Source organism: Cebidichthys violaceus, unplaced genomic scaffold, assembly GCF_023349555.1.
Source record: "Cebidichthys violaceus isolate CVI_PGR_0920_01 unplaced genomic scaffold, fCebVio1.0.p SCAF_52, whole genome shotgun sequence".
Classification (NCBI taxonomy): domain Eukaryota; kingdom Metazoa; phylum Chordata; class Actinopteri; order Perciformes; family Stichaeidae; genus Cebidichthys; species Cebidichthys violaceus.
In genome coordinates, this window is record NW_027176728.1 from 928,794 (window position 1) to 948,305 (window position 19,512).

General features: G+C 45.4%; 1 protein-coding gene across 2 annotated transcripts in view; it reads left to right on the plus strand.

Annotated features, from left to right (window-relative positions):
• Nucleotides 1-19,512, plus strand: part of igf2bp1 (insulin-like growth factor 2 mRNA binding protein 1) — a 43,844-nt gene that overhangs the window by 18,963 nt on the left and 5,369 nt on the right. The window contains exons 3-10 of one of the 2 annotated variants that reach the window (XM_068731500.1): nucleotides 10,515-10,563; nucleotides 13,751-13,802; nucleotides 15,112-15,175; nucleotides 15,764-16,054; nucleotides 16,806-16,940; nucleotides 17,835-17,957; nucleotides 18,784-18,919; nucleotides 19,038-19,160. In XM_068731500.1, coding sequence (XP_068587601.1) covers nucleotides 10,515-10,563; nucleotides 13,751-13,802; nucleotides 15,112-15,175; nucleotides 15,764-16,054; nucleotides 16,806-16,940; nucleotides 17,835-17,957; nucleotides 18,784-18,919; nucleotides 19,038-19,160 — 973 coding nt within the window. The remainder of the gene's footprint in view (nucleotides 1-10,514; nucleotides 10,564-13,750; nucleotides 13,803-15,111; nucleotides 15,176-15,763; nucleotides 16,055-16,805; nucleotides 16,941-17,834; nucleotides 17,958-18,783; nucleotides 18,920-19,037; nucleotides 19,161-19,512) is intronic. The other variant, XM_068731501.1, reaches the window with a different exon arrangement.

The following is a 19,512-nucleotide window of genomic DNA, read 5'->3' on the forward strand; positions in this document are numbered from 1 at the left end:
GGGAGGAAGCTGGAGGAGGGAGGCAGTGGGAGCGGAGACGGGCCCCTTTCCTCGCTGCTTCCTCATAGGCTGCTGTAGGCCCCACCCTGTTCCTTCGCCGATTCAAAACAAATTTGAGGCTGACGTCACACACACACACACACACACACACACACACACACACACACACACACACACACACACACACACACACACACACACACACTCTCTCTCAATTAGTCAAAGCAGGAACTCCCCCCTCCTCGTTTTAAAGAGGGGAGCTTGGAGGCCGTGGCCCCCGTCGGTCCGCTCTCCGTCCGCCGGTCCAGGAACTCAACCTCTGTATCTGCTGTTGTGACACGAGCACAGGTGACAGTGTTGTGCTGTCGAGGAGAGAATGACGTGTGTGTGTGTGTGTGTGTGTGTGTTTCTACTTTCTAATAATCAACAAATCTTTCCCCCGCTCTTTTTATGCAGGAACAGCACGTTTGTGAAGAGTAACTTCAATAAATCCCGTTGTTTGTCAGGATTGACCCACTGTGCAGAATCTGCCTCTATGTTATTAAGAGGCTCGTTAAAGTTCTTCTATTCAGATCTGAAGAATCCTCACACTGCCTCACTAAGTTATTGGACCGGGCTTAAATGAAGGGCTGTTTGAAATGATGTAAAACATCATCAAATCAAACTTTCTTTCTCATTTCAAACAATAAATTATTTTTTCCCCCCGGATACATAAAAGAGAATGATGAAGATGAATGGCGTTTGGATTTTTCTGAGACTCTCTTTAGCTTTTTAGCAGATCCATTATGAGGTCTGGAACTCAAATATGTATTTAGATCAAACAAGTTGTATCTGTCAAAATCAGTCTGTTACATTAATATATATCGAACACGTGTGATTACACTCAAGTTATCAATGTTCACTAAATAAAAGGTCCTGTCTTTGTTTTCTTTTTATTCCCACAAATTTGTCTGAGAGCTTGTCAAAAAAATTTCAAATGAAATGTAGTTAATTAAAAAAAAAAGAAAAGAAATTATTTTTGAGAATATTTGTGAATGATTCTATTTTCAGCTTCACATGCTCCTCACGAATGCCTTAAAATGACTTAAATGTGACCTTTTTTTTGTATTGAAGGGGAAAAAAGGGTTCTTGATTACATTTGAATGGTGTTCTGATATTTGGGGTAATTCTGTTCAAACTGCATTAAGACTGACAGGAGTTTTAATTATACTTTTAGTTAAGTTTTACTCTTTGAGCAAGTTCTTTTTTTTTGTTACGTACCGTTTTTATCATTACTGTCTCTTTTGTGAGAAATCTTCATACATTCTCTTGCTTTTTCTTTATCAGTTGTCTTGCATCACATTTCCATCTTTTACTTTTTTTTAATTTATATATATATATTTATTATTAACTGTGTATTTACTGTAAATCTCATCACAGGGACATGTTCTTTTATTTCCTCCACATCACACAATAGAAGGCGAGACATAAATAATGAGATTTTAAATATTTGTTATATTATTTCCTTTTATCTAAAAAAATGTGTCCATCATGGGGTCATAGTCTTACTTTAGTATTGCATTGACATTTCCCATCATGATAGTAATAGTTCCAGTCTGTCTGAATTACTGCTCTCCTTGTTGCTTTAATTAAGAAAGTAGTGAGGGTTTATTTAGTTAACTTACTGCATCACCTTTTAAACGTATCTTCCACTCATAATGGACACCAAACGATAAGCTGCTCTGACGTTGTTTATTACGGTATACAAATATAACATGGACGGCTGTTTCTCCTCCGCCGCCATGCTGCAGTCGTTCTCCGGTTGGGGTTTTTCATGTTCTCTTTGTCACAGAAACGTCTTTGGAAACATTTCGAAGACAAAAAATAAAATAAAATAAATACAGATATTTAGCCTCCACATTTGACCTGAGAACGTGGCACTATATTGTTTTAAACGGACACCCGTTTCATTTTGTTCTGCCGCATCACAGCCTGTAAATTGGAACCAAGTGTATGCTACTCTAACGGAATCGGGTTTAATTCAACAGCCCGTCGTTTTCTGTTTACATGTTAATATAGGAAGCTATTTTATCCGTTTTTATTCCACAACCGTAGTGTATCCTCGGCCTAGTACGGGAGGCAGCGCGGCTCCCGTCGCTAAAAGAAGAACAGCCCGACTTACAACACTGAAACCGGGAGAGGAAACGCTGCGTGCTTCGCTCCTCGCTGCCATACTACAGCACCAAACCCCCACGCTGTATAACATGGCACACATTCTATAGTATACACCCCCCCCTTATCCTCCTTCCTTCTCTCTTTCTCTCGCGCGCGCAGGGCTGTGCGGCACGGCCAGCCCCTCCCATCCCTCGCGCCGCTGTAGTAACTGCCGAGTAGTCTTTAAGCACTTTGTGAATGGAGCGCGCGCCCTCGCTCCGCTCTCCACCACGCTACACGTGCACGCGCGGAGGGGGATTGTCAGAAGGTGTCCGCGTCCAGATGATTGAAGAGAAAATTGTGTCGGTTGTAGTACAAGAAGCGCTCGCGTCTCTGTTTTGCACATTGTTTCTACTTGTGGAGTGTCTTAAATGACGCGCGTGCCTCCGCGCGCGCACATGGAGGGAGGTGTGTCCGTTTTTTGTGGGTTTTTTTTTTTACCGGCGTGCCTTTTCTTGTGTTGGCGGACTTGATACATGGAGGACTATAGCTGCGACTTATATATTATATCGAGCAAGTGTGAAGCCCACAGTAGTCCCGTTATATATGTATCGACAGGCTATGTCGCAGGTGTCCCTGCCAAACAGCTGGGAGATCAAACAGCTGGCTCGGATGAAGGCATTATTGTGCCGTTGCAAGACGACACACCACCCACCCCCAATCCCAACCCCCTTTTTCGCTGTTGTGCTGGATTCTCCGCTGTCACGTGACTGCACACTCATTGTAGTAAATGGGCGTTGGTCAAGATGGCCGCCCACTGGCTCTCACATGTATGTGTGTTTGTAGAGAAGGGGGAGAGGCACGTCGACCCAGAGAATGTGGCTTCGCACGCGCTTGTGTCTATGCGGAGAACAGTGGTCACATATAGAGACTAACATATAGCCTAATAGGTCTGTCTTAGACCCCCGAAGTCAAACTTTCCGTCCAGTGCATGGAAGCTTTGTCACTTTGTTACGACCACCATGAGAGACGGATCACGAGGACGTACAGAGACGTAATGGACGGCCTCGGTAGCGGCTAAGTGGCCCACTGAGCGGATTCAACTCTCTACTATCACCCGCTCCGCAGCAACGTCGCGAGAGGCTCCAACTTATCGTTTTTTGTCGTCGACGGGCAACACCCGCGTTTCCTCTCATGTCCCCGCGTTGTCACGGCAGCGAAATCAAACGCGTGCAGCCTGGACGATGAAGGCCGAACGCTCACTTTAAATCAGTGTTCCACTCAGAATGTCCTCTAAAGTAAAAAAAAAAATAAAAAAACCTATGAAGCCTCAGTCATTAGGTTGTAAACACACGGACGTGACATTTAAGTGCAAGTTCCTTTCATGAATGACAACCATGTAGAACACGCCCAGCAACGGGGGTCCCTCACGTGAAATGGCTATAGGCATCACAAAATGGCGAGTGGAGCGGGGAGGGGGGGGGGAGGAGGAGGGGGGTGGCAGCGCAACACAGCTGAGGAAGAGCTGGTGAAGACTCTGTGAACAGGCTCCAGTTGGTCGGGAGATCACACCGCCTGTCAAATAAATACAACTCATTTCATACTTTATTAAAAAGTGTCATGTAGGGTCCGGTATCAACACAGGCCCGTGAGCTGCCCCGCCCCCACCCCCCTCTCGCTCTCTCCCCCCGCTGAATAACGTGTGAACGCTTCTCTTAATGTAACGTTACGCTATACCAGCGGGCGGGTCTTCTCGCGGTAACAACGTCACAAAACGGACAGTGAGAAGCCGAGTACGTTTCCTTTATTTATAAATTAAAAAAAAAGGGAAAAAGTCGCCGAAATTACATAACGGCCGAGGCTGACTCTCCCTTCCATCTCCTCAAAATGGAGATCTCGCCGCTGCAAAATGGAGGCCTGCCGCACGAGCTGCAGGCGGGGTCAGAGTAGAACAGAGCCTGAACTTTGACCCATACTGTTGCAACCCCCCACCCCTCCCCCCCTCTTTTACCATAAATGAATTCCAGACCTGAGGCCCCCCCCCCCCTCTCTCATTCGCTCTATAACATGTTATGTTAAATCTTGAAACAGAAATCGCCCTTTCTTTTGTACAGCTTTAGGCTAAACATATATATTTTTTTCTATTATAAAGATTCTGTTTACACGTCTATGAAATTCTACTCATGCACAAGGTGTATGTTGCTAAAACGGTCTCTGAGGCAGCATCCATCCATATCATCAGGTGTTTTTATTAATTAAAAAAAATCAAATAAAATGAAGAGACTCTAAAATAATGAAAGAATCATGTAATGTAAAGCAGTAACAATAAGTTAGTGGAAGTACAGAACACATAAGGGAAGGTTATTCATGGCACACACACACACACACACACACACACACACACACACACACACACACACACATAAATATTGCATATGTGAGTGCCTTTGCACATAGCATCCGAGCTGTCAGGCCGCTCCGCAGCGCTCACGGTGGCGTCGTTATTACATCTTTGATTGGACAAGATTCACCCTTAAGTAGGGTTTAGTGGACCAATGAGACCGCGGCGAGTGAGGGAGACGACCTTTCCCCTATAAATCTGGGCCAATCAGGGAGTGCTGACAGCTATCATGGGGGCACCGCTCCCTCCGATGTCGCCTCTCTTATCTCTGCTCTGCTGTGCCACCGAAAAGACTGCAACATCACACACACACACACACACACACACACACACACACACACACACACACACACACACACACACTTGTGTTGGCCGGTGTGGATTGCCTCTTGTTTTTAAGGAGAAGTTGCAGGAGCTGAATGAAATGGAAGCAATGTAGCGGGGCCCTGATTGGCTGATAGTGGCGTAAGGTAGTTACAACGGGCCCCAGTGCATGCTAGTTACAAGTTATGAAGCGCGCGCACACACACACACACACACACGTCTGTGTGGCCAAAAGACCGACAGCTTAGTCCTGCTTGCATGACCACCAGTGCTGTTTGTTCTTCTCAGCAGTGGTAGCATGGAAACACACCTCTGAGCATGCTCAGTGACGTGGAGCTTCTCTCCAGAGATCAGGAATACGGTCGTGGAGTTCTTTCAAAATAAAAAGACACTAGTCATTTTAGTGGAGTGTCAGACTAGCAGGACACATTCAGGGCCTTTGTAGAAAGTCATGAAAATAAATTTTCACTCGTGTTGTCTTATATCAGACGATACTTAGTCTGATTCATTCATTGTTGGTTTTGGTATTTCATGGGATTTGTTGACGATAGAGGAAATATTGAATGTCACCGACCTGTCCTTAAATGTTAAGTGGGTTTGAGCAAATCCTGCTAAAACAAGGCTGTTTATTCATAGTTCTTGATCAGTTATGATAAGTATATATACATAAGTATAAGTGTCTTTTTACAGGACAGCGACAGATGAGCAAACCGAGTCCGAGAGGAAAAGAGTTTCAATAATACTGAATGACTGCAGAACATTAAGTGGTTGGCAGCAGACAACAGAGTGAAACAGTAACTTTTGAAGTTCTCTGTTGAAACCGAGGACGATACCTGCTTATTAAAAAAAAAATCCACCACACACACACACACACACACACACACACACACACACACACACACGTGTCTGATTTGACAGTCGGACGTGTCACTCTGGCTTTTGAACCGGGAGAGGAAAGAGGTCAAAGGGAAAAGCTTGCAGGATTAGTTAGGTGTATTGTATTGTTTCGTCACATGATCAAATGGAGACTTGCCATTGGACATCATCAACACGCATATTACCCAGCAGTCCTTGTTGCTCGTCTGTATAGGACACAAATACCAAAGAAAACATTTAATCAACTATTTTATTTTGAGTATATCAGTTTGTTAGACTTCCATGATGGAGATGGATTTACCCTTTTTCCAGGGTTTATATAGCAAATGGCACTTTTCAATTATTTTTTACAGCTTATAATACAAGGAAACGTAACGTATTGAGTACTCAACATGACAGGAAGTGGTTTCACAGGGGAAACAGACGGAGGGACGTATGGCTCGATGCGCCCTAACCTCGTCTTTTTACTCTCTGCATTTCCACATATATTCTACAGCCGGCAGTACGCTCCCCTTCTCTCCGCCGCACAGGTCAGCCATCATGGAATCTGTGTCTTCTCCACCACGGTCATGGCGGCGGTGATGGTTGGAAGGAGTCAGCGGGGTGGGGGTGGGGGGGGGGGGGGGGGCTGTGGAGGTATCTTAGCTGGTGGGGAGGTCGGGTAGCCGGGATTAGACGATGGGAGGATTTGGTGCGCTCGCCGGCTGAAGGTCCCCACTTGTTCCTCACCATTAGCGATAAAAAATTCATCTGCGATTTTATGCTGGCTAGGTAGCTCTTATGAAATATTTACCCCCCCCCCCCCCCCCCCCCCCCCCCCCCCCCCATCCTGCTCTTCCAGCCAGCGTTGGCTCCGGGTTTGTAGCGGCTGCAGGTGATGGCTCTATTGTTAGTGTGGTTCATGTACCTCGCTTAAACAGTAGTTACAGATGTGGACAGAGCAGTAAAAGAAAAAAATCCCCATAATTTACTTTTAACTGCCTCTTGAATGGACAGTTTCCCACCACGTCTGGTGTTTAAAGGGACGTTTCGCCGCGTTTGGGGAACGTTTGCGTTCTTGAAGTTGGACGAGATCAGATGATTGATGGCGGAGCGATCGGTCGGAGCCGCTCGTCTGCACTCGGTTCTGCTTTTGCTCTTTGTCTCGGTTGTCAGAGGGTCGGGGCTCCGACCTCCTTTTAGATCACGGAGGAGTGAAGGGAATTCTTCAACATTGCACAAATCGTCAGCTACTCGAGCTCGTCGGCGTTTCAAAGTATCTTAACAATATGAACATGTGTGTGTGTGTGTGTGTGTGTGTGTGTGTTACCTGACATACAGTCAACACCTGCCATCTGGGCTGCAAGCGCTCTGCTGGGGAAGGCGTCAGGCAAACATGCCCTTTTTTTATGGCATTGAAAATTCCCAGTGGGAGTAAGATACTGGCAACACACACACACACACACACACACACACACACACACACACACACACACACACACACACTTCCCCAGTTGGTTACTTGCATTAAGACCTGCATCTTTTGTATTACAATGCTATTTTAAATATGCAAATCAGGCATAATCTTATTAGATGCGTTTGTTTTTGCGTTTTGTTTTACGTTTTTGCTGTAAAGATATGTTTTTTTTTTTATTACGTTCATTTTGAAGACACTACAGGTAAACAGGGTAAAAACAAATTAACTCTTTATTATTGTTTTACAAGCTTTCTGAAAAGTGATGTTTACGTATGCAAATGAGGCATTCTCTAACGATAACTTTTGGTGAATTTAGGAGAAATCTACACACACAAATTGTAAAAGTAGTAAAAATAATGTCGCTGTCCAGATCTGTAGATTCAAATATTTTTCAAACTAAAGGAGAAGTTTTCATTTATAGGTCGAGGAAAAAAAAGTGCAACGCTTTCTTCCTCACTTTCAAACTTGGCAGAGCAGACCACATCCGCTCCTTTTTCGTTCTAACCCTTTCACAATAAAAGCCCGAGACGCACACACCGCTTAACTGTTCATCGGAGGGAACCAGAATTCGGTCGGAGGAAACTAACTTCCAGTAGAATCAATCCAAACCTTTAATTGAAAAGCTGTCCCTGTATGAGCAGTTCTGAGCTAGCTTCTGATTGGATGGGCGTCGCATGTCTGCGTGGACTAGTCCCGCAGCAGCATCCAGACCGGAAGCGTTATTAGCAGTTAGCTCCACATCTCCGGTGTCGCTGTAGTCATGAGTGTGTGGCGTATATCCCTCCGCTCTCCTTCAAAAGGAACCCGTCGGTGAGACCCGACGGTAGCCTGGGAGGACGCGTGTATTCTGCTTCTTGAAGTATGAAGAGCTGAACATTTTTAGCTATGGGAGTGTGAAACACACACACACACACACACACACACACACACACACACACACACACACACACACACACACACACACACACACAATGACGTGCCTCGCTGTGGTCCCAGGGCTCCTTCTGTCTGGTCTGAAGAGCTCTAACCCTTGGCCTTTGACCCCTCCCTCGAGGCAAAGCCTTTCTCTCCTCCTCCTCCTCCTCCTCCTCCTCCTCCTCCTCCTCCTCTGAAGACAACACTCTTTTCACTCTCTTGGCTTCTTTTCTGTCTTCCCCTCTTTCTCTCCACTCTCCCTTTGTTTGGCTGGAGGCCGGAGTGGAGCATGGGTTTAATACCTTCACAGCTGAGGAAACCTCAACAGCTCCAGCTGCTTTTCTTTTTTTTTTTTTTGAAACGTTTGACTCAAAGCCGTTTTCAAGCTTCTCTGACGAAGCGTTTCCATCTTCACACGCGACGAGTCGAGGACGAGGGCTCTAGATCCTCAGACGTCGACGATCAAAACTCTCTCCCTTCCACTCGGCTTTGTTGTCATGTTGTTCAGGATTATGTACAGTGAATCCATGGAGTCCGTTCAACGGTGCGATAATAAGCGTTTAACATTTAGCTCAGGTTGGCAGACGGTGGGAGACCCCATGTTCAACGCCACCGGAGATGTTCAAAATGATTAAAAAAAAAAGGATGAGTGAAGGAGCGCGTAAGCAAATGCGAAGCACGTTGTCAATTTGCCCGCCCATTCATCATCTCCGCCCCGCCCATTCCTGACCTGTTGCCATGGTTTCAGCCAATGGGAAGGGCCGTGGGGTGGCAGGCGGCGGCGGTAGGGGTCAAGCTAGTTCACTGTTGGTTGCTTGATGGGGGTGGGGTGGGGCAGGGGGGGGGGCGTTGCAGAGGGTAATGGGTGCTGGGTAAGGTGGGATGATTGTTTTGGGTAGAAGTTATCAGGTGTGGAAAACAAGTCTGTTTGGCAGGTTGGGGGGGGGTGATGATAGAAAAGCATTGATCGCTGATCAAAAGACTTTGGGATGGGGGATGTCAGGTATTTTGGACGCACAAAAGACTATTCATCCGTGCCGGAGCCTCCTGGGGGGTTTGGGGGGGGGTTGGTTTGGTTTGTAGCCCGGGAGGTGGAGATGGGGGGGTTGCTTGTTGTTGGGGTTTTGAGCCCATTGATGCTCAGCTGGGTGTGCGGGGGGGGGGGGGGGGGGGGATAAAGGGCAGTAAAGATGGAGCGCTGCACTGATGCGAGCAGCGTCGGGAAGAGGGCCGCGGGGTCAAAGGTGCAGCGCTGATGCAACAGATGGAGAAACAAAATAGTCCCTGATGTAGGGATCGGGTGTTGAGATTCACGGTTACCTTTCACATGCACTACCTTCAAAACCAGCTCACACACGGAAACAAAGAGCGATGCGAGCCATGATTACTGGCAACAGAACAGGATTAAGACGCACTCGGCGGGCCACCCTTCCCCCAGCGAGCGCGTGGGTGGCTGCACAGGATGCTGTCCCGCTACTCGCAGTTTTTGGAGCTCAAGCCCCATATTGGCGGACTATAGCACTTGGGGGGGGGGGGGGCGTTGGTTGAAGTGGGGGGGGTGACCCCTGTTGGCCCCGCCACCCACTTACTTGAGACGCGTTTAAGTTGTCGCGTCAGAATTGCAATCCACACAGGCAGCCAAGAACAGGACGTGTTCGAGCGGCTGATCTGGGTTCAGAGAGACGGCGGTACAGATGGTGGAGGGATATCAGGATCCTCATGGGCGATGTGGTGGGGTGATACAGGACATATATATATATACATATATATATGTATGTGTGGCAGACAATATAATGCGAGTGTGCACGGCTGCATGTAAACGTGAATATTAGTGGAATATGACTTTCCATTAGCCATGTAAACGGCTTAGCAGGGATATCGTCTGCACTTTACATCATGGGCCCAGCTAACCCCTGGCTGGCCTTGACCGTCGAAGTGTCAGTGTATCAGCTGGAGACCCTGATCACTGAAGTGCCGCACTCCTCTTTCCTCTCACCATCGATGCCAGGATGCAGTGAGTAGGATGTCCTGCTTTGCCCAAGGTGTCTTCCTCGAGACGAGAATTGTGCTCTCTGATGTTTTTTGAGTTTACTGTGTGTACGCGGGGGTCAAAGGTCACCGCCACCGCGCCGTCCTCCTGATGTCTCGGGAACGCCTTGGTCCTTGGAACGTCCGCTTAGATTTGGAAGGACTTAGATTTAGAATTTGGTCGCACAAAGGTGGAACTTTCTGCATCTTTGTACCAGAAATAAGTGTATAAAAGGCATGACTGCAATGTATCCCATCAGATAGAAACCGTACATAAGCAGGGGGTGGTCCAGTCCGGTGGCGAAAAATGCCGTACAATTGGACTTGTGTTTATGCTCCTGTATCACTTCTAACTCCTCCTTCTTCTTCTTCTCTCCACAGGACCAGGAAACTGCAGATCAGAAACATTCCACCTCACCTGCAGTGGGAGGTTAGTTCCCATTTCCTCTTTCTTTCCTTTTTTTTCTTCTCTCTGTGGATCATTTACAGTCTGTTACTGTGACTTCATGCTGCCAGCAACCGCATCACGTTCTAGCCTGGGCTCGTTCCCAGACCCGTCTAAAATCCAGAGGTTTTGCCCCCCCCCCCCCTCGGCGTCCGATACCGACTCACAAGGCGCCCTTCAGCATCCAGGCCTTCAACCAACTCTGATGTGAACCCAATGAATTAGAGGCTCGGAGCAACGGATGTAGTTCATCGTAGCCAGAATGTGTAAAAACTGTGATAATCGTCAGGTTTTCATCTTTCCGACGGTCCTCGAACGCATCGCGTGTGACGAACGCTTCAGTCAGGAAACGCGACCAAAACGAAGCTTAGAATTGTGATATTTCATCAAAAACATAATCCTACATGTCTCCATTTAAAATGTCGCCCCGAATAAACCGTTGACTGTAAAAAACATAAAATTCTGAGCTCCTCGACGCAACTATGAAGCCACGGTCGACTCGGCGGAGACCAACAGTCACGCGGCAAAAAATTCCAGGAAACTTTGACTGAACTGCAGTCTGCTGAGCTTTAATTTAAGGACGCTTTCACAAGCCGTAGTCGGTTTTGCTCGCCTGAATCAAAGTGTGGTTCGGTTTTCACAATGCACACATTTATAGTTGACCAAATTAAAACCAATCATGCGCTGAGGGGGCGTCTATGAAGGAGCCTATTCATCTTTCTTCTTTTTTTTTTTGCCCGTGTCCTCCAGTTTCTCACTGTTTTTGTGGACTTAGAATGTTCTGTGTGTTCTCTTTAGGCCCAGAGCAACCCGAACCACCGTTTACGAACCAAGTATATTTAGGTGCCTTAAACCCAACTGTGCACCCAGTGCTTTAACACCAAGAGGTCCTGACCCAACGTCCGTGTGTGTGTGTGTGTGTGTGTGTGTGTGTGTGTGTGTGTGTGTGTGTGTGTGTGTGTGTGTGTGTGTGTGTGTGTGTGTGTGACAAGTTGGGAATTCCTAACCCAACAATTAGTGAAATGAGTTGCGGGTCATGTTCTCCTCGACTGTGAACCATGGGGGGAACCACAGATCTTTCATCACATTTGATGGCTCACACCAAAAACTAAATCCCAGCTCAGCATGGGAACGACCGACTTTCAGCGGAGGCTTGCGGGTCGATTCTAATAGAATCCCAGCGATTCCGAAATCGAACGTGAACTAATAGTCACGTATTGATCGAGTCGTAGCTAACCGCTTTAATCTCCGGCCTATTGATCTTTGAGTAATTGCTGCCGTTACGTTCTCACTTTAGCTGGATGTCTAATACCAACTATAGTCATATTTAACCAGGGAGCCGATCACCAAAGGGTTGGCATTGCAGGACGTCATGCGGTTCTGAACCTTTTCATACCGGAGCTGCACTTCTTCTGATTGTTGAAGAGAATATCTGAGGACCTCCTTCCCAAATAAATGAGTGGAAATGTAACATTACATGACCAAAATAAGGAGTTTAGTCCAATCATTTGCAGCGCACACACTAATACAACATTCAGCCAAAAGGACCCGAACACGCCGAACGTCTCGCAAACGTGCGCGGCGGCTGCAGCAGCAGCATCGTGCACGGCGCTGTAGATATGGAAGCTACGACGCATTTCAAGGCTTCGATATTTGGCGCTGGAAAGCGTCTCTCCCGGCTGATGTTCCAAACCAAAATCCATCTCATTTACCCGGAATAAAGCTGTAAGACACCCGGTGTTCAGAGCAGCACGACTCCTCGCCGTCTCCCTCCCACTGGCTCCTCTTCATCTCCGCTCCGTTCACTTTAATCTGTTGATTCGTCAAACACGACTGAATGCAGAAGATGGGAATGTGGGCGGATCAATAAGCTCCATACGTGTGTGTGTGTGTGTGTGTGTGTGCGCGCATATCTTATTGTTTTGTGAGGGTGTGGCACGCTGCCTGCCTCCTCTGGCAAGCGAGTGTGTGTGTGTGTGTGTGTGTGTGTGTGTGTGTGTGTGTGTGTGTGTGTGTGTGTGTGTGTGTGTGTGTGTGTGTGTGAGCCAGATCTCCTCCTCCTCCGTCTCTCCGCTGCTCTGATCCCGCCGCTCGTGTCCACACGAGGGCGACGTCTCTCCGCAAAGCTGACAGAAACATGTCACTTCCATGCTGCTGGACCTTCAATGAGGGTCAGAGGTCACCACAGTGTACACATATATATATATAACTTTTTTTTTTACTGTATTTCAAATTGTCAGCAAACATTGTATCAAAAGTAAACATCAGTAGATGCCCCAAAAAACAACAACAGGAACGCAGTTCCAAACCCCAAAAACACAAATCCAACGTAAAATGACGTTAAATTCACTTAACTTTCAAGATATCCTATACAGTCATTTTTTTGTGCTTTTTTTTCTGTTCCGTCGTAAATGCAAATCATTTTTTCTTTTTTTTGTCTCAGAGCAGAAGGAGTGATGCAGGAAACGTTCTTTACTTCAAAATAAAAGCCTGCCTGATTTTTAAGTAGCACAAGCAAAGGTTGGATTATGATTCGGGAAAAAAAACAAAACAAGAGACGTGTCATTGTAATGTACCGGTCAAAACAAAAGGCGAGTCTGTTGCTGGAGACATTTAGGATTTCACACAAAGAAAATGATTATTATATAAATAAAAATCACGTGTACATATCACTAAATAACCCTCCCACACACACACACACACACTTATTTTGTCATTCCTAACAGGTGCTTTATTCCATCATTGGGATTTTTCATGACTTCTTCAATCAATCAGTTTGTTCCCAACGACTTCAAATCATTTTGTGTTTTAATCGGTGCTTTTCAAAAATACCAAATGTATTAAGATCGTGTCAAAATATCCTGTTTTAGTTTGAATAGATGAAACTGTCGATGGAGTTGTTTGCCATGGGTCCTAGTTTAAAGTATTGGGCAGACGAACATTGAAAAACGTCAACCTTTATTTTGAAAGGGGCCCACACTGAGACCACGGTCTCTACTTTTGCATCGAAAGACAAATGAACTAGTTTGAATGACTGGGCCTGGAGCTCGTGTGATGCAGGTGTCCTGTGGGCTCAGGTGTGTTCTGACAGAGTCCTTTCCCTCCAGGTTTAATCTCTCTTCTTCTTCTTCTTCTTCTTCTTCTTCTTCTTCTTCTTCTCTTTGTGTTCCAGGTGCTGGACGGTCTGTTGGCTCAGTGTGGAACCGTAGAGAACTGTGAACAAGGTGAGGTTCCTGAGCTTTACTCGGGTCTGTGACCGCCTCAGCCAGGAAAGACCTTCTAATAAAGAGTTCCCGTTTTCGCGTCCCGTCGTGGTTTTATATGCGGTGCTTTGCTGCCCCCGAGTGGTCTTCTGTCTCAACGAAGAGGGACTCTGTCCATGTCACAGCCTGCGTTTACTCCTGACTCAGCCGTTTCTCCGTCTCAACCGGTCTACAGCCTGTCAATATAATAACACCTGCTGCTCCAAAAATACAACAACGTAATTTTTTAAAACTGAGTTTATTAAAAAAGCTGAGATGACCTTGGAAGGAAAAAAGAACTGTTTATTTTAGTCATCGATTCATTCTCTGAATGCTTTCTCAGCTAATTGATCCATCGTTTGATGCGTTTGATGTCAGAGTAAAGAGCCAGTCGCTGTTTTCTATAGGTGACCTCATCAAATGTTTAAGTCAAAGAAGAGCGGCACGTTTGGCTTGAAAAATGAATTAAACCATTAATTGATGGTCGAAATACTTCAATCCAAGTCAAAATCTGATTCGTAGTTAAGTAGGGTTTTATTTTTTAACATACAAGGACTTTACTTTGGTGCATTAGTGCATTAAATAAACAAAGACAGAAATTACAATTCAAAATAAAAGCAAGTATTGCTGAAATCAAGAAAAATGAGTATAGAATAGAAGGAAAACACAATCTAAATATGAAACGAATACTATCACAACGTGTAGAATGGCTTTTTAAAAAATGGTAAGTCTCTGAAATGCTTGCTCGTGTAGCTGTACAGGAAGAGGTCCTTTTTAAAAAGGCATCCGTACAATGTCACGCTCCTTATTTGCTTGATTTTAACGGCTGTGTTTTCAAGGCTAGGGATATAAACTACGTTTTTAAAAAACATGCTTGATCTCCAACAGAACCTGGTGTCTCCACACAACCACTCATGTAATCCAGAAAGCCTTTAAATATTTGAAAGGAAACACGTTCTGTCGTATCGTGATCAAAACGTCTTTGCGAGTTTGAAGTAACGATACGCATCGATCGGCGAAAAGAAATGCTGTCGGCTTTATTTTCCGCAATTGCGTTTATAGTCGCGATCAAAGTGTGACGATTCAGGCTGCGGGTTTTAGTCCAATTTTGTGAAATCAGCCTCGGCATCAATGCGCGGACGCAACCTCGTTTCTCCAGCGGTCCGCTCTGTGCTTTTCTTTGAAACAACTCGCTTTTACTTTGAAACTACTCGTAACGTATGCACCGGTTGCTACCCGAAGAAGTCCGAGCGACCGTCAGATGAACTAACTCCTGCTGTCTGTCTCTCAGTGAACACCGACAGTGAGACTGCGGTGGTTAACGTCACCTATGCATCCAGGGAGAGCGCCAGGCTGTAAGTTCCTCTCTTCCTCTTTAACATCCTGTGAAAACTGTCTGTAAAACTGTTCTACGCTCCACTTGTGACATCTAGTGGTCATGTACAGGAACTACACCTTTAAACTTCAGAAGTATTGCGATCTCTCTGTAGGTGTAGTATTACCACACTATGAAATTACATTTATCATTTAACATAAAGTAATAGCAGCAGGATAAAGTGAAGTTTGTATGTTCTGCAAAGTTTTAAGCCTCCACAATGCAAACCTTTTTGCACAGTACTCTTTTTTTAATTTTTTTATTATTATTATTACAAAATGTACCAAAAACACTGGCAATGAGGAATATCTGACATAGACAATAATGAGAATAAATATGAAACAAACTTTAAATCATACCCTCTAAACTAAAACGAAATGAAATCAAACACTATTTCTAAGCTTGTTAAGATATCAAGTTGAGTACAGTTCATCCCCTTCATTTCAGGCTCCAAGTTTATTCTCTGTTATTATCGTTGCTACTACTGTTAGCTTGATGCTAATCATTAAACCCATAAGCGTTACTATGCTTAGAAATCCATAATGCTCACGTCCTGTGTGCCTCTCAGAGCCATGCAGAAGCTGAACCTGCACCAGTGTGAGAACGGCACGCTGCGCGTCTGCTTCATCCCCGACGAGAACTCCGAGCCGGAGGGGGGCCAGCGGGGGCCCGACAACGGCCGGCGCGGCTACGGGTCCCGGGGCGGGCCCCGCGGCGGCTCCCCGAACTCCGGCATGCCCCCCAAGCCGCCGCACGCCGACATCCCCCTGCGGCTGCTGGTGCCCACGCAGTACGTCGGCGCCATCATCGGCAAGGAGGGCGCCACCATCCGCAACATCACCAAGCAGACGCAGAGCAAGTGAGTGAGCCCGTCCGTGAGGACAACAGTGCGGCTTTGACTCGGCTGAGTCCCGAACAGAAACGACAACAAACGGAACCGCTTCTATCCGACCTTTGTAACCGACAAACCGAATCTCTCCATCTGCGTGTTGCATCAAAAATAACATGCAAGCAGAAAGACGTTGCTCACTCAGTGGATGAGCGCAAAGCAAAGCCGGAAGTCCATGACTGTTCACGGCTCAAACTTGCACCATTGGTCCATCATCCAAAATACTAATAGAGTTAAATCTGTTCAGAACCGGAAAAAAATGAAATTAAAGGTGGAGTTAGTCAACTTTCCGGTTTAATCCCGCTCTATATTTGGAAGGTTTTAACTGAGGGGTTTGTTCATAAATCTATCATAACCTTATTTATAGAACATTTAAAAAAAAATAATAATTACAACAAAAAAAAAACCTTTTGACTTTAATGCGTCAACAAAATGAACCAAGAGTTTCGGACCTGGCTTTATCCAATGTTCACATTTCTGTTCTGAAAATGTATGCAAATTAGCACATATTCAATAAGATAATGCCTAATTAGCGCATTTAAACATAACATTTCAGGAAAAGTAATTGTCTTATTGTAAATAATGAACTGGGGAAGTGTCACGGCGATGTGGATTAGTTCTCTCTACACCTGTAGTGTCTTCCCCTAATCAGCACATTCAGCTGAACTCAGGAGGTACCGAACCCGGTGACTTAACCAAGCGGTTCTGGTCTTCCCCGCAGGATCGACGTGCACCGCAAGGAGAACGCAGGCGCTGCCGAGAAGCCGATCAGCATCCACTCGACACCCGAGGGCTGCTCCTCCGCCTGTCGCATGATCATGGACATCATGCAGCAGGAAGCCAAAGACACCAAGACGTATGTCCTCTCATGTCCTCACGAATAATAACAATGTTTTGTTTTTTAACAGACCCCAGTTTTTTTATTTCAATGTCTTTATTTTCAGCAAATTTATAATGGAATACCATGGAAAGTGACAATTTAGCATCACAGCATCACTACCTTTGTCACTAAATGAGAATTCAACCATTAAGTCGAACAGTAAAAAAAAAAAAAAAAAAAAATCATACAAGAAACATCATAAAAAAAAAATCATTCAATGCATCATATAAACAAAAATGAAAGGTTGGATTTGTTTTTCAATTTCTTTGCAAATATTGCATTTTAAGTCTATTGTTGTCTTTACTACCTTTTAACATTAACAGACGATCAAACCGTTTGGTCAAGTATTACAAAAATGAATAAATAAACCCATATTTTACTTTTTTAGTTTTATCAAGTCACAGTTTCTGAAACTACGGTATGTCTGAAATAACTTGTCTGTTCTTTCCTATAGGAAGAGTTAAATTACAGATTTCTATAACACACGTCCAGTCTAGCTATCAAATATAAGTATAAACATAAGTGGCTGTAAAGATATGTTACGTTTTAGTTTTGACTAGTAAATCAAAGTAGTAGATATTTTGTATTTCTACGAGTACGTTTTTGACTAGTGAGAAACGCTATTATGGATGTTGATTCCTGATAGGAGTGAGGTTCTGCCATAAAAGGGATTTTATTTAAAGACACGGCGACATCTAGTGGACGTTTCTATTGTGGTAGAGATGGTTCACCACTCTACCACACAGCAGAGCAAAACATTATGGTATTCAACCTAACCCTAGGCCAGCGTCCCGTAGTGAAGGCTCTCTATCTAGCTGTACCAGAGATGAAGACGTTCCTCCCAAATCACCGCTGGTTTCCTGTTTGCAGTGCTGATGAGGTTCCTCTGAAGATTCTGGCTCACAACAACTTTGTCGGACGCCTGATCGGGAAGGAAGGACGCAACCTGAAAAAAGTCGAGCAGGACACGGACACCAAGATCACCATCTCCCCGTAAGTCTTGCATCACACACACACACACACACACACACACACACACACACACACACACACACACACACACACACACACACACGCTGAGTTTCATAGACCTGATTGACCCTTCACTAAGTCCCGCCCCTCTCGAACGCAGACTGGCCAATCGTAGCGTAGCGTCGGCCGGCTCCGCCCGGGGTCGACGACTGTTATCAGAGAGGATGGAAGAAGATGCGGGTTTCTGAAATGTTTCGTTTCTACTTGAAACCTGTGTAGCTAACATTAGCGTTAGCATATCATTAACTTGCCTTTCCTTTGCTTCTATGCTACGCTAGCTACTAAAGGTATACTTAATGTATACACATGCTGCTTTTGGATGATTGTTACAGTGAATAAAGACCTACCCGGCTTTAAAGGAGCAGTGTTCTTTCATTTCATTATCATCAGTCTGGATCTCCAGGTGATGTGGAGGTTCACGTTTCCACGGTGATCTGTAGCTTTAGCTTCTGATTTTTCAAGCTGTTTTTAGTGCTGAATCACTTTCAACCGTGATCATCTCCTTCAAACTCATTTTGTAGACCCTTCTGTCTGAAATCTCTTTTGTTTTTTCCAAAAATTAGATATTTTTTCGGGGACTGCAGTTAGTGACAGTGTGGGCTCTGTGGTAGCAGCGGCGGGGCAGGACTTAGCAAAAAGTCAATTTCACCTAATTGCTTAGGGTTAACGAGGTCATTTATAAAATATATACCACACATACACACGCTTATCAAGTTCCTGAGAGACGCTGGACAGCAACTGGTCACTTTGAGATAGACTGACCCGCTCCCTCTTTTGCAATGCGCAGTCTTCAGGACCTGACGCTGTACAACCCAGAGAGGACCATCACAGTCAAAGGCTCTATCGAAGCCTGCTCCAACGCCGAGGGGGAGGTAATGAAGAAGGTCAGAGAGGCCTACGAGAACGACATCGCCGCCATGAATGTGAGTCTGCTCGCTCCATTACTATGTATTTGTTCGTTTGATATTAAACACTATTTTTAGTGCACGCGGTCTTGTAAAGCTTGAGATGGATTCTAACCTGCAGCCTCCTTCTCTTCAGCAACAGACCCACCTGATCCCTGGGCTCAACCTGGGTGCCCTGGGCCTCTTCCCTTCCTCCTCCAACATGCCTCCACCCCCGCCTGGAAACGCGTCCGGCAGTGCCCCCTACGGTTGCTTCGGGGTAAGAACAGCTGCTCCGTAAAGTCCTCTGAGAGACGTCAGTCGGTGCAAACCCTTCTTCTTTAACTCTTCTTCTTCATTTGAAGGTGTGGTGGGTTGAGACAATTCTTAAACAGGCAAAAGAAAATGCAGAAGCGCCTCAAACTGAGCTGAAGATGAAACCACTTCCCCGTCTCTCTGTGATTTTCTACATCTCAGTTTTATTTTGAGATTCTCTTCCAGTTCCCCTTTATTCAGATGTAGTGATGATGTCATCGAAAGACAAATGGAGAGAATATATATTTTTTAATCTGTTAATCTGAGTGTTCTTAGTGCAGCACAATATATATACTTAGTTTTTCGTATGGATCGCA